The sequence below is a fragment of the Budorcas taxicolor genome, chromosome 11, assembly GCF_023091745.1.
Source record: "Budorcas taxicolor isolate Tak-1 chromosome 11, Takin1.1, whole genome shotgun sequence".
In the NCBI taxonomy this organism is placed as follows: Eukaryota; Metazoa; Chordata; class Mammalia; order Artiodactyla; family Bovidae; genus Budorcas; species Budorcas taxicolor.
The window spans coordinates 9205925-9221068 of NC_068920.1; the positions used below are offsets into that span (position 1 = coordinate 9205925).

The 15144-nt window shown below is 54.6% G+C and overlaps 1 protein-coding gene across 1 annotated transcript in view; it reads right to left on the bottom strand.

The window, feature by feature from the left end:
• The window catches only part of GMDS (GDP-mannose 4,6-dehydratase), a 421085-nt gene that overhangs the window by 68117 nt on the left and 337824 nt on the right, over positions 1–15144 (bottom strand). The window contains exon 8 of the mRNA XM_052648543.1: positions 3866–3984. Coding sequence (XP_052504503.1) covers positions 3866–3984 — 119 coding nt within the window. The remainder of the gene's footprint in view (positions 1–3865; positions 3985–15144) is intronic.

Here is a 15144-nt window from a genome sequence, read left to right on the forward strand (position 1 = left end):
TCAGGTGGTGAGCTCTAAAATGCCAGTTAGGGTTAAGGACGCTCGCTTCTGTATCTGCAGAGACTGTCTACCTGTATCGCAGTCACAGAGAAAGGCGTGCCGCGGTGCACAGACATGAAGTCTGTCTTTTTTCCTATCCATTCTGTCAGGATTCTGAAGCATCTACAACTCGGTGTATATACATTTAAAATTATTATGTCTTTATGAAGAATCAACACTTTAAACTACGAAAGGGCTCTTTATTCCTTCTGAGTAAATGAAGTCTCTTTCATCCCATATAAATGCAGCCACTCCAGTTTCCTTGTGGGTAGTATCTGGATGCTTTATTTTTCACCTTTTTACTTTTAAACTCTCTGTGTGTTTATACCTGAAATGTGTCCCGTGCCAGTAGCGTGTCACTTTTTCATTGAGTCCGGCTTCACCGCTCTTTTGGGCTTTCAGGGTGCTCGCCATAGGCGTGCCTATCGCGCGGTCAGCATCTGTCTCCTTCAGCCCCGTCTGCTAGCTGTTCCCACCCCCTCTTCTCCAGCTGCTCTGAGACGAGCAGCCTCCAGGCTGCATTCTGACTCCAGTGCCGGCTCGTGGCCACCTTTCATTTTGTTCTGTTTTAGTGGTTTCTCCAGAGTGCGCAGCACATTCTTTGACTAACTGCAGCCTGTCTTCAAATAGCTCCACGCCAGTTCCCATCCGGTGTCAGAGTCCTGCAACAGCGCAGATGCGAGGCTTCCAGCCTGTCCCCGCTCTCAGGGCTGCTGCTAGTGCACAGTCTGTGCTATCCATTCACGTCCAGTATGTGTGTATTAAAACTACAAACGTACTGCTGTTATTTGTACTTTCAACAGTCAGCTACTTTTCAAGGAATTTCTAAAGTGAGGGGAGAATTTATATTTTCCGACATTCCGGCTGCTTCTCCTGCCCCTCATTCTGCTGTTTTCCTTCCATCTAAGCATTTGCTGGTGACGAGCCCTCCCAACCTCCGCCTGTCTGGAAGGTCTTTAACTCGCCTCCATTTCCAAGATGCTGTCCACGGGCACAGACCTCAGGGCGTAGGTTTCCTCCTGCAATTTAAGGGTGCTGCTACAAGGAATTCTTGCCTCGCATAGTTTCTGATACCAAAGCTTTCTTATGTTAGTTCCCCTCTACGTAACTCTACTTTTAAAGTTTTCTCTTTAGCATTTATTTTCAGTAGTTCGGGAAACTTGGGTCTGTTATTTAATTCTTTTCCTGTGTCCTCTCCCCCCCTTTTCCCCAAGACTCTGATTGTGCACGTTAGGTTGTTTGATTTTGTCTCACAGGTTAATCTAATCAAACTCAGTTTTTCTGTTTCTTCCTGCGCTTCATTCTGGATCATTTCTAGTACAATGTGTGTAAGTTTACTAGCTTTTCTCCCGCAGTGTCTGATCTGTTCTCAATGCCAAGAGGGAGGCTTCATTTCAGATACTTCATTTTTCATCTCTGAAGGTTGCATTCGGCTCTTATTAAACACACACATATTTCCTATCTCTCCTCACTCTACTCACGTTTCCTCGACACAGTCGACTGTCACAGTGGCCACTTTGCCTTCCCTATGAGCGCATACCACTGTCTTTATAAGGCCTCAGTCTGCTTCTGTGGACGGCTTTTCCTCTTGGCTTTAGGTCATTTCCCACTTCGCGACACTCCTACTGATTTTTGGTTGAATGCTGAGCGTTAAGAAAATTACGCTTCTGAGTCTAGATTCTACTGTCTTCCTTTGAAGAACACAGGGCTTTCCAACGGTTGGAGGCTCAGTGACTTGGAAGCCCTTGAAGTCTGTGCGTCAGCTCTGCTGGCCTGGCCTTAGAGGAGCCTCCACTCAGGGTCACCCCACCTCCGAGCTCGGGCCTTCTGCGGACTTGCTCCGTCCTCTGAGTGACGAGTGAGGTGGCTCGGTGGCGGCTGCAGCTCATGAGCCTCTCGGCCGCGGGAACGCCCTGAGAAGCCTTCAGTCCCACCTCGGGGCCGTTTCCTGTCCAAGCCCGTGGAGTTTCCTCGTATTTGGCAGGAACTCAGGGGGATCCTGATGCACATTTCTGGAGCTCCTTTGCTTTGTAGATCACACCTTTCTAGAACTCATCCGCACTCTCAGAGCCCCGGACTCTGAGCTCTGACCTCTGTCCTCTCTGTAGCAGCGCCTCTTCCTCCCTCCCCGGTGGAGGCCATGCCTCCGGGAAGCCAGGCCATTGCAGGGCTCGCCTTGCTTGCTCCTTTCCTGCCAGGGCCCGTGGCCCTGCGCTGCCCATTGTCCGAAAGTTGTTCTATGTATTTCATACAGTCTCCTAGGTTTTCAAGGTAGCGGTTTAACCGAATTTCTGTTATTCCGTCATAGTTAGAAGTGGAAGCCCCTTCTTATATTTTAAAACTGAACCTTGGGAAAATAGTTGGCAGATCCTCAAGAAGTTAAACACAGAGTTACCATAAAACCCAGAAATTCTACTCTTTAGGCTTTTACCCCCAAAGAACTGAAAGCAGGGACTCAGGAACTTGTGTGTTCACAGCAGCACAGCTCACAATAGCTGAAGAGGAGCAACCCAGCTGTTACAACAGACAGATAAGCAACACGTGGTCCAACCGCACAAGGGAGCGCTACTCAGCCTTGAGAAGGAGCGACGTGCCGGCGCGAGCTACAGCAGGGACGGGCCTTGAGGACATCAGGTTCAGTGAGGTGAGCCCGGCACAGAAGGACAGAAACGGTGTCGTTCCACTTACACGAGGTCCCTGGGGTCCTCCCACTCAGACTGCAAGCAGAGTTTTCGTTGCTGGAGCTGAGGGAGGGGTGGAGAGCTAGTGTTTAACGGAGACAGCGTTCCAGCCTGGGGAGATGAGAGGGTTCTGTGGAGGGCGCTGGTGGTTGCATTAGCTGTGAATGTCCTTAGTGCCACCGATCCACTTAATGCCCCAAATGTGAAAACGGTAAACTTTATGCTACACATGGGCTTCCCAGATGGTGACAAAGAACCCGCCTGCCAAGGCAGGAGATGTAAGGAACACGGGTTCGATCCCTGGGTCCGGAAGCTCCCCTGGAGAAGGGCATGGCTACCCACTCCAGTGTTCTTGCCTGGAGAATCCCATGGACAGAGAAGCCTGGGGGGCCACAGTCCACGGGGGTCACAAAGAGTCAGACGTGACTGAAGTGACTTAGCATTTACATGTATCCCACCTCAATAAAGCAATCACCGGAAAAGAGTCTTCATCCACAGTGATGGACTGGCCCCAAAGCTTCCAACAAAAATGCGACCGCAAAACTCGTGTGATCGAGTGGGTGGGGCGTGTGGTGTTCTGGTGTAAGGGGTAGCGCTGGCTGAGCTGAGGCCCTCAGTGACACCCACGGGCTGGACGCTGCTCACACACCAGTGGGATCTCCTGGCCACCCTGTGCCCACGTTCAGCAGCGTCACTGCTCATGGGGAAAGCACACGAAGTCCACAGGGATGGGGCCCCGGTCAGCAGCCCGCTCTCAGTGCCTCAGAGAAAAGGATTTTGCTGGTAATACATCTGAAACTGTCCTGTAAATTTTTGTGGTTTCCAAAATTTTAAATATATAGTGAACGTATTAAAAACAGAGATTGTATAACGTTCTCACATTGATCTGTTTAGAGGAATTAGTGACAGTGAAATCCCAGTAAAGCATGTATAAACCACGACACAACATTTGGAGTCAAAAAATTAAAGAGCTTAGAAACATATTTAAAAATTAAAAAGATAAACCTCTGAAGGACTGAGTGTAGGTGGTGACCCGCGCGTGACGGGGACTGCCAGCGGGACAGAGCGTCTGCTGCCTGCTCTAGAAGGGCAGATGGCGAGACCGACTGCAGGCAGGCGGAGGGACGCCCGCGGGGCCTACTCACACAATGGTCTTCCCGATGTGCAGAAACGACTTCTCCACAAACTCCCGCACGCTGTGGACCTCCCCCGTGGCGATGACGAAGTCCTCGGGCTCGTCCTTCTGGAGCATGAGCCACATGGCCTGGGGAGAGAGGCAGAGCGGGTGAGAGGGGCGCACTCCCCTCGGGACGGTCAGGGCAGCACGCGCACCCCCGACGGGCCACGCCGACAGCCCTCAGAGCGAGCCCCCAGGAAGCCGGGATACACGCACACACGCACACATGCACGCACACATGCACGCACACACACACGCACACGCGCACGCACACGCACACACACACGCACACACACACATACACGCGCACACACGCACGCACACACATGCACACGCGCACACACGCACGCACACGCGCACATGCACGCACACACACATACACGCGCACACACGCACGCACACACACACGCACGCACACACACATACACGCGCACACACGCACACACACATACACGCGCACACACGCACACACACACGCACGCACACACACATACACGCGCACACACGCACGCACACACACATACACGCGCACACACGCACGCACACACACATGCACGCACACACACACACGCGCGCACACACGCACGCACACACACGCGCACACATGCATGCGCACACGCACGCGCGCGCACACACATACACGCATGCACACACACATACGCACGCACACACATGCACACGCACGCGCATGCACGCGCACGCACACATGCACTTATGCACACATGCACACACGCATGCGCGCACACACGCACATGCACGCGCACGCACACACGCACTTACGCACACATGCACGCACACACACGCATGCAAACACACATACACGCACACGCATGCACACACGCACGCACACGCATGCACACGTGTGCACACACATGCACGCACGCGGACACACACGCACGCACACGCGCACACACGCATGCACACGCACGCACACACACATACACGTGCACACACGCACGCGCACACGCACGCGCATGCACGCGCACACACACATGCACTTATGCACACATGCACACGCATGCGCACACGCACGCACGCACATGCACGCACACGCACACACGCACTTACGCACACATGCACGCACACACATGCAAACACACACGCACACGCATGCACGCACGCACGCACACGTGTGCACACACACGCACGCACGCGGACACACACATGCACACACGCACACGCAAGCGCGTAGCTGAACCACCTTGCTGCACACCTGAAACCAACAAAGGGTAAATCAACCTCAATACAGTTTTGCATCACCTGCATCCGCACCCGCACGTGTTTTTAATTTATTAATTTATTTTAATTGGAGGCTAATTACTTTATAATACTGTGGGTTTTGCACACTGACATGAATCAGCCCCGGGCGCACATGTGTCCCCCTGTCCCGAACCCCCTTCCCGCCTCCCTCCCCGCCTCCCTCCCCATCCCAACCCTCTGGGTTGTCCCAGTGCACCTGGGACCCCCATTTTAAATAAAATAGGTAAAAGCAGTAGGCACCCCCTTAGAACACAGACCCCACCAGCAGGTACACCGAACTTTTGCTTTCACATTTAAAGAAAACTGTTGGTTGGTGTCTCCCTGGCTGCTGTTAGATAAGCTGAGAAATACATTTCTGAGGTCAATGGAGCAGCTCATTTTCTTTTAGAAAATGCAGTCAACAAAGCTCAATTCTTCTTTATCTATCTGAATCTACGGTAGCCTTCTAAAAAATACAACCGAGCTTATATCTCTTGCGCTCGAACTTTCTTCTTGCGACTATTTTACATTTGGGGTCTACTTCCAGACCGTCTTCAATCATATTTTCATCCTACAGAAGAGGGGACTTCTGGCCACTTCACACGCCCTGGAGCTGCAGCTCATGTGTCTGTAAGCAGGGCGATGGAGACAGCCCACGTCAGGGACACAGGGAGATGCTGGATGAGGTCGTCCTGCAGGAGAGGGCTTTGTTCACGGCCACAGACTGCAGAAAGACCGGCGGTTACATGTCGTATTATAGCTAGTAAACTCAGCTGCAAGCCTTTTTAAAATTTTATTTTTATTTACTTGGCTGCACTGTGTCTTATGTGAGACACGTGGGATCTCCTTCCCTGAACAAGGGTTGAACCTGAGCCCCTGCGTTAGGAGCTGGAGTCTCACCACCGGGTCCCAGCCGTGACACCTCGAAAGTCTCACACGAGTCATTAATAGTAGAGCCTGACCGGCTTTAAACAGGCACAGGATGCAAGCTCTTCTCTTGGTTGCGACGGCGCGCCTAGCCTGGGAAGCCTGTGCTTCGGCGGCCCCCACAGTGTCGGGCCCGGGTGGCTGGCTGCTCCTCGGGGGCGCCCTGCTTGCGGGCACCCACGGAGGCCGGGCCCTCCTGGTGTCTGTCTTGCAGGAGCCTCCCGGCCTGCCTGACCTCCTCCCGCGGCCTGGGAGCACTCTCTCTGCACCCTGATGCAGCAGTCTCCTGGGTCTCCCTGGGGCGATGGCCCCCACGCTGACTTCACTGCAGCCACTTCCCCGATGAAGGGACCATCCAGCCTCCCAAACACACAAGCTGGGGCACAGACGCATGTAAGCACACGCACGCACACACACACACGTTTTGGCTTTCTTCAAAATACTTTCAAAGTTTTTAGGAAAAATCAAATTATGCTTCTGGCTAGAATTTCTATTTGAACGTTTTTCTGAGGGATTAGTGTATACACTTAAGTGTGTTTTACTCAAATTTCCATTCTAAAAATAACATTTCAAATGGGTCTTTCAGGATGGCTCCGCTTATTTTATTTCTTTTGAACACTATGTTGGGGCTCAAATGGTTTCGAAAAAAATCATATTTTGAATCATGTGAAAGGAAGTGAGGACAGCTGAAAACAAAAGAAGAGAAGACGGAGGAGGCCGGCCGGGGCAGGGCCACGCAAGGCACCAGCGCCGGCCCCAGGGCGGGCTCATCCCCGCTGGGAACCTGGGGCCACCAGGAGCCTCTCCTTTCACTGGACCCAACGCCGAGAATCTGCCCTCTTCTTTTCCATCAGACCGTCCGCGGCCTCTGACCTGCCAACTTCTAGGCATTTCCTGTAAAGTTCATACAGTCCCAGACTGCAGTCTGGGAATGGGAAGAGAAAGGCTATACAACTCCAGAGTTATTTGTTATTCCTGAGCAGTTTACTGGTCTTAACAGAGGGAAAGGGCTTTGTCTGAATTTCCACTGAGTATAGCGGATGGTCCTTGGCTGGTGATGGGGGCCGGGTGACACCCGGGTCAGCAGGCGAGCGAGCTAGCGTCTGGAGTGGCTGTGGTCAGCGCTCTGCCCCCAGGCCTGCGGGGATGCTCGCCCAACCAGACACAGGGCCCCTGGGTGGGAAGCGTCGGCCCGGCCTCCACACACAGCTGGGCGCGCTGACCGGGTCCACTTCTCCTTGGACGGACAGAGCGGCTGACCAGGGTCCACCTCCACGCGCCTTCCTGATCGTGGGCAGGAGGGGTGACCCATGATCAGCCTGCAGCTTCTGACACAGAAACACTCCAGAGGGGACAGGCTTCAGATGTCAGGGTCCAGCCCCATCTCTCCAGGTACAAGGGGCCCCGTGAGGATACCACGGATGTACTCATGTCCCACACACTCGTCACCGCCGCCCTGACCTGATCACCAGGACAAACGAAAACTCCGCCTGCTTCTTTCTCACCTGTCCCATGGGGAGGAAAGACAGCCGGGGCAGGGGTGCACCAAGGCTTGAAATTGCTCCTTGATGGCAAATGGGCCCTTCAGCTGTCCAGCCACGTCTCGTGGCACATGCAGTCACGGAGACCTGACCCACGTCACTGACATCAGAGGCCGAGTCTAGATGGTTATAGATGTTCACTCCATTCGGAGGTGTGTTTTCTTGTAACCGTACAATTAACCTAGCTGTTTTACAAATCTGATCAGAGAAGTCAAAATAAAACTTTGATTTAAAAAATTTTCAAAAAAAAAAAAAGAACCCTAAAGCCCTTCTCTGACCACCTGCTCGCTGGCCGTTCGGGTCACGGCCGCGGAAGTCCCAGGGAGGGGCCCCCACCACCCTGGGCGCGGGGCGCAAGGCGCGGGCGGCCCCCAGCTGGGCCAGTGGAGGGGAACGGCCAGAGTGCGTTGCACAGCTGGCCAGCGACCTGATTCCGCACACGCCCTTCAGAGCGTGGGCTGTGTTTGTCTTCAAAACCTGGCTTCGACGACTGCTTCCACCTCGCCGTTAACCTCCGGCTTGGTATCCAAGCCACGGACACTTATTAACCGAGCTATCATCCATGAATAACGAGACGTGTTAATCAAGGTTATGATTAACTGTGTCCAGGGGACTGCTGCCACCTCAGCCCTGTGCTCACTCGGCGTGCTCCACGGGCCACTGTCACGGAAATGGTCTAAACACACACACACACACTTACAAATACACACGCGTGTAGACATATACACACACACACAGATATAGAAAATAGGGTCCACAGAAACTCCACAAACTATTTCTACTGAAAATCAGAGGCGTTTGAACGAATGGAGATAAAATTCCCCATAGAGTATTCCAAGTGTAGAACTAGTTACAGGCATTTTCTTTAAGCTCATTCAGTAGCTGTCTCCATGACGACAGCCTGGTGTTCTCAGCTTGAATCAGGACCTCGAGGAGTCCTGGGGGAGGCCAGGTCTTACTTTTGTGGGACACACAGGGGGAGGTTGAAGGGCTACCCCAGGGTCGGGGGAGCACCTCTTACTCTGACATAGTTGGGGAACAAATACAACTATATTGAGAAAATCCTGTGGCATAAAATCAAGACCTCAATCTAGTAATTTCTTCATGGGCAAAAATACTGAGGCTTGTGGAGTCCTCTGATTAAGGGCCTTTTAGACATTTTAAAGATACAAACTTACTAGTCAGGAAAAAAATCATTAGACCATAAATTAAAAAAAAAAAACAACCCAAAATAATGGAACAAACTTAGAAGGCTCTCTAAGCTCTCGCTATGAGCGGTCATTCAACGCTGGTACCGATGCTCTGAAATGGACTGGGCCAGCACGTGCCCTGCCCTGGCCTACCCACGGACCTTCGAGGTCCAAGGCGGGGGAACCACAGCCTGGTCGCCCTAGTCCTCCGGGAATCACCCTGACCCAGTGTGTTTGGAACGCCGTCTGCTCTCTGCACACGCAGAGCCAGGTGACCCAGCTGTCTCTCCTTCGCTCTCCAAGGACGCTTTGCTCTGGTTCCCGGGCGCAGCAATCGCCCTCTCCTCCTCTGTGCTCAAGTCTGCGGCGCGCTGCCTGGTCACATTCGTGCTTGCTCTTTGCCACATTGTTTTATCTGATTTCCTTTTGCTTGCTCCTTTGATTGTTTCTAATAACATTTATTTAAAATTTTCTTTCTAACGTGGCTTCAATGTCTTGAATGATTCTCTCTCTTGTTCCTGACTACTTCAAGCTTAGCTCTTTCATTTATTTTATTTCATTTATTTCCTTGAAGTGTGGAATCTGCAAACATTTCCTTAAAGGGCCAGAGAGTAAACACTTGAGGTTTCTGAGCCACAGGCTGAGCCACAGGCACTCAGCTCTGCGGCTGGAGCTCCAAACGGCCGCGACAGCTCAGGGACAGACCTGCGGGGCTGCACTGCTACGGAACCCTGACTGGCCCACGGACGCTCATCTGTCCACCCAGGCTTCTCGCAGATGGAACTGGACCGTGCTGCCTGCAGTTCCTCTGGACCCCGGTATCTTCCTCTGACACTGTGCTTACGGTCAGCACGCATGCCTGCCTGCCTGTTGGGCCCTCGTATTCCCCTGCAACCCCATCCCCAGGCCACTCCGCTTTCCCACCATTACTATTCGCTGCCGAACCGCAGGAGGAAGAGCATAAAAGCACAGGGTGGGCCTGCTGCCCTTCAAGGCTCTCCCCAGACACTCTCTCCAGAACCACCACGCTCCCCGCCAGGGCACACCTGCCCTCTCTCCCCAGTGTCGGGCTGGGGAGCGTGGCCACCGGGCAGCCCGGCCGCAATCAGTCTGCACCCTTGGCCCGGAGGCCCGGCCTGACAGGGAAGCTGGTGTGTCCTGCAGGATACAGTAGCCATTGGTATGGACGTTCTCTAACCCTCCATAACCCTCATGGCAGGAAGCGAAGAAGAACTAAGGAGCCTCTGGACGAAACGGAAAGAGGAGAGCGAGCGAAGAAGCTGGCCTAAAACTCAGCCTTCAGAATACAAAGATCATGGCTCCAGTCCCATCACTTCATGGCAAATAGATGGGGAGACAATGGGAACAGTGGCAGACTTTATTTTTTGGTCTCCAAAATCACTGCAGATGGTGACTGCAGCCATGAAATTCAAAGACACTTGCTCCTTGGAAGAAAAGGTATGACCAACCTAGCCAACATATTAAAAAGCAGAGACATTACTTTGCCAGCAAAGGTCCGTCTAGTCAAAGCTATGGTTTTTCCAGTAGTCAGGTACAGATGTGACAGGTGGATTATAAAGAACGCTGAGCTCCGAAGAACTGATGCTTTTGAACTGTGGTGTTGAAGAAGACTCTTGAGAAGACCTCGGACTGCAAGGAGATCCAACCAGTCAACCCTAAAGGAGATCAGTCCTGAATATTCATTGAAAGGACTGGTGCTGAAGCTGAAGCTCCAGTCCTTTGGCCACTTGATTCAAAGAACTGACTCATTGGAAAAGACCCTGATGCTGGGAAAGATTGAAGGTAGGAGGAGAAGGCGACGATAGAGGATGAGATGGTTAGATGGTGTCACCGACTCAATGGACATGAGTTTGAGTAAACCCCAGGAGTTGGTGATGGACAGGGAGGCCTGGCGTGCTGCAGTCCATGGGGTCGCAAAGAGTCGGACTTGACGGAGTGATTGAACTGAACTGAACTGAACCATACGTAATATTCTGTGGGGCTTTTAGGACTGAAGACTAAGCTGAGCAAATTCTAGAGCCAGATGTGCATGCCCGGCACAGCATACTCGGAGTGGGTGCGTCAGGCTATGTGACCACGTGCACGGTGAAGGAAGAACCAGAACGGAAGACGCGAACAAACGACGTCACCCTGGGGCCGAGCTGCTCAGGACTCGAAGATCGGCGGCAGGAGGGCTGGGGCGGTGGCTCCGCCCTGCTCCCGGGCTGCGGGCCAAGTGGCCTGACCGCCTGGCCTCTCGCAGGACACACCTGCTCTCCTGCACCTGCCCTGCCTCCACGGCCTCCCGGCCAGCCTGCCCCCACCTCCTCAGAAAACAGAAGCTGCAAGGCCTCCTCTGGCCTCGGCCTGGAGGGACCCAGCGTCCCCCCACGCTATGGACAGGCTCAGCCCAAACCCAACAAAGGGGAAACACCGCCGTGAGAAGTCAAGTCGCACAGTGGGAGGCACCCGGGGTGGGAGGGCGGTCCTGTGATGGCCGGAGCCTCAGCTGGTGGTTTCAGCACCACAGTAGAAGCCCGTGCTTGCCTTTAACAGCGGCATCGCTGCCTCTGCCGCTGCGTCTCTGCTCAGCGCTGTTTGCCTTCAACACCCTGTCAGGCCCCCGAGAGGGACAGGAGCCCGGGACTCAGGCTTGGCGGCCCGACCCAAGCTCCGGGACTGTCGCAACATGCTTCCCAGAAGAGCTGCTTCCTGGAGCCCAGCCACCTACCTGGACCAGGTGCTTCCAATTACCTGCTCCCACGCACACGGCCTGCGAGCCACCCAAACCCGCTCCCGGCTCAGGGGGGCCGCCGCGAGCTGCGGGCTCGGGCCAGGAAGTGACTCCACACCCACGGCCACCTGCCGGCCGCCCCAGCCGCCCGTGGCGCCCTCGCAGAAGCCAGCCCTGACTTCCCTGTGACCTACCCCTCCAGCCCGTCCTGACCACCTGGCCCTGCCGCTCGGCTGACTCCAACCTCTGGAATCCAGCTTCTGGGCTGGTCGTGGGCGCCCACAGACGGCAGGCATGAGCCTCAGCACCCCGATCACCATCGCCACTGGTAAATAAACCCCATAAACACAACAGGGCATGTGCATCAGGGAAATACAGATTGTACTTTCTTTACAAGCTCAGTTTCCTTCAGACAGTGCTGCCCCAACAGCATTGTGCCACACATGCAGCTTAGCACCTTCCATGAGCTGCAGTGAAAAGGAGCCGGAAAAAGGGAAGCTGATTTCAGTGTCTTAGAATGCCAAGCGCAGCACCGCGTCACTGCAACGCGGAATGCCCTCCAGGCACGTCACGCTGCTTTTCTATTCAGGGAGCCCTGGCGCTCCTTCTGTGGCCACAGCACCCCTGAGTTCAGACAGGCACCCCTCACGTGCTCAGTGACCCGGGGGCCTGGTGGGCGCCCACTGGGCACCAGGGCGGCAGAGCCGTCCCGGAGGAGGAGAGCTGAGTGGGCAGTGCCTCGTCCTGCCGCTCCGCCTGCAGGGCCAGGGAGGCGGCCTCCCCGCCGGCGGCACAGCTGCAGGGCTGACCTCTCGTCCCTCTCTCATCATGGCCTCCATGCTGCCTGCCTCTTCCTGGAGTGACCTCACCGGTGAAGACCGACCTTGAAAAGTCGTCCCATAGCTCCCGGCTGATGACCATCTGACACGTGAAAGCTTGCATCGTGACTGTCCGACGGGCAGCAATTCCCTCCCCACCCGCCCCGTGGGGACAGCGGGGAGTGAAGACCCAGAGGACCCTGATAGGCACGATGGCACTGGGCGCTCAGAGAGGAGGCTGGCTGCTTGAAGCAAATCTGGGTGCCTCAGAGTCACCCGGAAGGGACCCGTGCACCCTGTGGGCCTCCACCAGCCCCCTTGGGGCTGACCCCACAGCCTGAACACCTGAACTTTAACAGGTTCCAGGGAGGCTGCCAGCACCAGTGCGGGAACCACAAGGAGAACCCAGGCTTGCTGGGCTCAGACGTGGAGTCAGATCACCTGGGTTAGACCCCCGTTCCAGGAGTCACTGGATAACTTCTGAGAAGTTGTCTAATCTTCCAGCGCTTCAGAAAAATGAGAATAAATGGTGCTGGCCTCAGAGGGCTGTTTCTGGGATTAAATTAGTTAATATCCCTGCTGGCTCAGCTGGTAAGGAATCTGCCTGCAATGCAGAGACCTGGGTTTGACCCCTGGGTTGGGAAGATCGCCTGGTGAAGGGAAAGGCTACCCACTGCAGTATTCTGGTCTGGAGTACTCCATGGACTGTGTAGTCCATGGGGTCGCAAAGAGCCGGACGCGACTGAGAGACTTTCACTTTTCACTTCTATGAAAAGTGCCGGGAACGGGCTGGGGCAGAGTGAGTGCTCGAGGACTGTGGTTTTCCGTGACGCTGATGCTGACCACATAGCTGGCGAGGGCTCCTCTCCAGGAGGGGAGAGTGGAGGGTGGAGAGAATTTAATCCCAGTTCTGTTAGTCAGAGCCACAGACTTTCACAGATGGAAGGGACCTCGAGGTACCGCCATTCAATTCCACTCATTTAGAAGGTGGGCTAGTGGCTGAGAGCAGGGAGGCGGGGTGACCCGTCTGAAGCCACACAGCCGGTTCGGCTGGTGGCGGGACGAGAGGCTGCGCCCCCGTCCATTCCTCCTCCAGGCGCACTCCGCTCCCACACGCCTTCCTGTGGGAGTGCCGCAGATGGCTGCTAGGAACCCCGCGTGGGCCTCTGTGCGCCTGCCCGGGGACCCGACCTGCCGGTTGGCAAGCGTTCCCAGGGTCCCGCAAGGTGCTGGTATGGAGGACGCAGGGCAGGGCGGGCGGGCAGACACGGTGGACGCCCTGCCAGGCTCAGGGAAGTCCACAGTTCGTGCAGGAAACAGCTTCAATAGGCCGATATTTGATTTGGGGAAGGGCTTCTGAGTGTGAACTCCAGGGAGCCTCCAGGAGCTGTCATGCATGGGGGCTCCCTCAGCCTCTGTCCTGAGCAAGCCCATGGCCTGCAGCTCAGGATGGAGGGGCACGCAGCCGGGGAGCTGTCCCAGGGTCTCCCCTCCTCCCAGCCCTTTTCTGTGATGGAGACGGACTCATTCTGGGTCAGTCAGGGTCTCAGAAAAACCTGTGCCCAGGGGCCCAGAGCCTGCGTGGCCGGCCCTGGGTACCACAGATGCCCAGCTGTGCTGGGGGCAGCAGCTGGCTGAGGCTGGGGGTGCCTGGGGCAGGAGCACCGAGGCCTAGGGTGGGAGACCCAGAGGTGATACGTGGGGGGCGGGGAGCCACAGGCCTGGGGGGCTTGGCAGGGGGCCCCCTGACCAGGCCTGGGAGGCGCCCGCCGCCCCCGGATGACTGCCCCACCCCTGGACTCTCCGAGCTGGCTTCCGGCCCCCACGCACAGGCTGCGTGGAAGACGGGGGCTCAGCCCCTGGGTGGAGGGTGGCCGCGCCGGGGGTGGCACCCAGCGCTCAGGAGGCACTCGGCTCAGGGCCTGCGGGGAGGATGCCAGGAGGGGCAACGGCCAGCAGGGGCGGGGGGCGGGGGGCACATCTTGGGATGGGCCCCCAGAACTGGCACCTGTCTGCCCCTTCACCCCAGGACTTCAGCACCTGCCTGTCCAGCATTCCAGGGACCACCCAGCACTCACAGCATCCTCCTAACTGAGGACGGTGGCCTGGCCACCTCATTCATCGAAACTCACTTCAAACGTGTTTCCCACAAAGTTCCGATTCACAAAAATCAGGATTTCAGCTTAAAAGTCACCCTCCCCTCAGTACTCCTGAAGCTACGATGGATAGATCCAGATTTAATCATCCCGTCTTAACTTTTGGTTGCTAAATGTAAGAACACCCCAGCACACACCGTGTGTAAGCTTTGCTCTTCTGGGAGGTCAGGTCACTCTTATTAGCTCGGTCCTGCCCACAATGTTTCTGTTATAATTATTTCCTAGATGCTGACTCAGCAATGTCCTTGATTGAAAGAGATGGGAAGGGAAGCCAGTTACATTTAAGAAAACATTTCTGTGACAGTAATACTGGAGCTGAGTGACATGGGAGGAGAGGAATTCCACCAGATAAAAAACCCCAGTAGTCTACAGATGCTCCCACAACACTGCAGAAAATTAAGCAAAAGCCTCCTTAATGTTTTCCAAATTAAAAAAGAAAAAAAATCAAGAGAATTCCTAAAGGTTTGATCACTTTAAGAACACATAGGACAGGAGATTTTTTTTTTTTTGAGTCTTTATAACTTTAAATAAAATCTGGAAAATCAGGTCTTTCATAAATTGAATTAATATTCTCAAGACAGTTAACATATCGAATAGTTAAAAATTCTAAAATTCTCCCCCTACCCACTAGTATCAAATCAA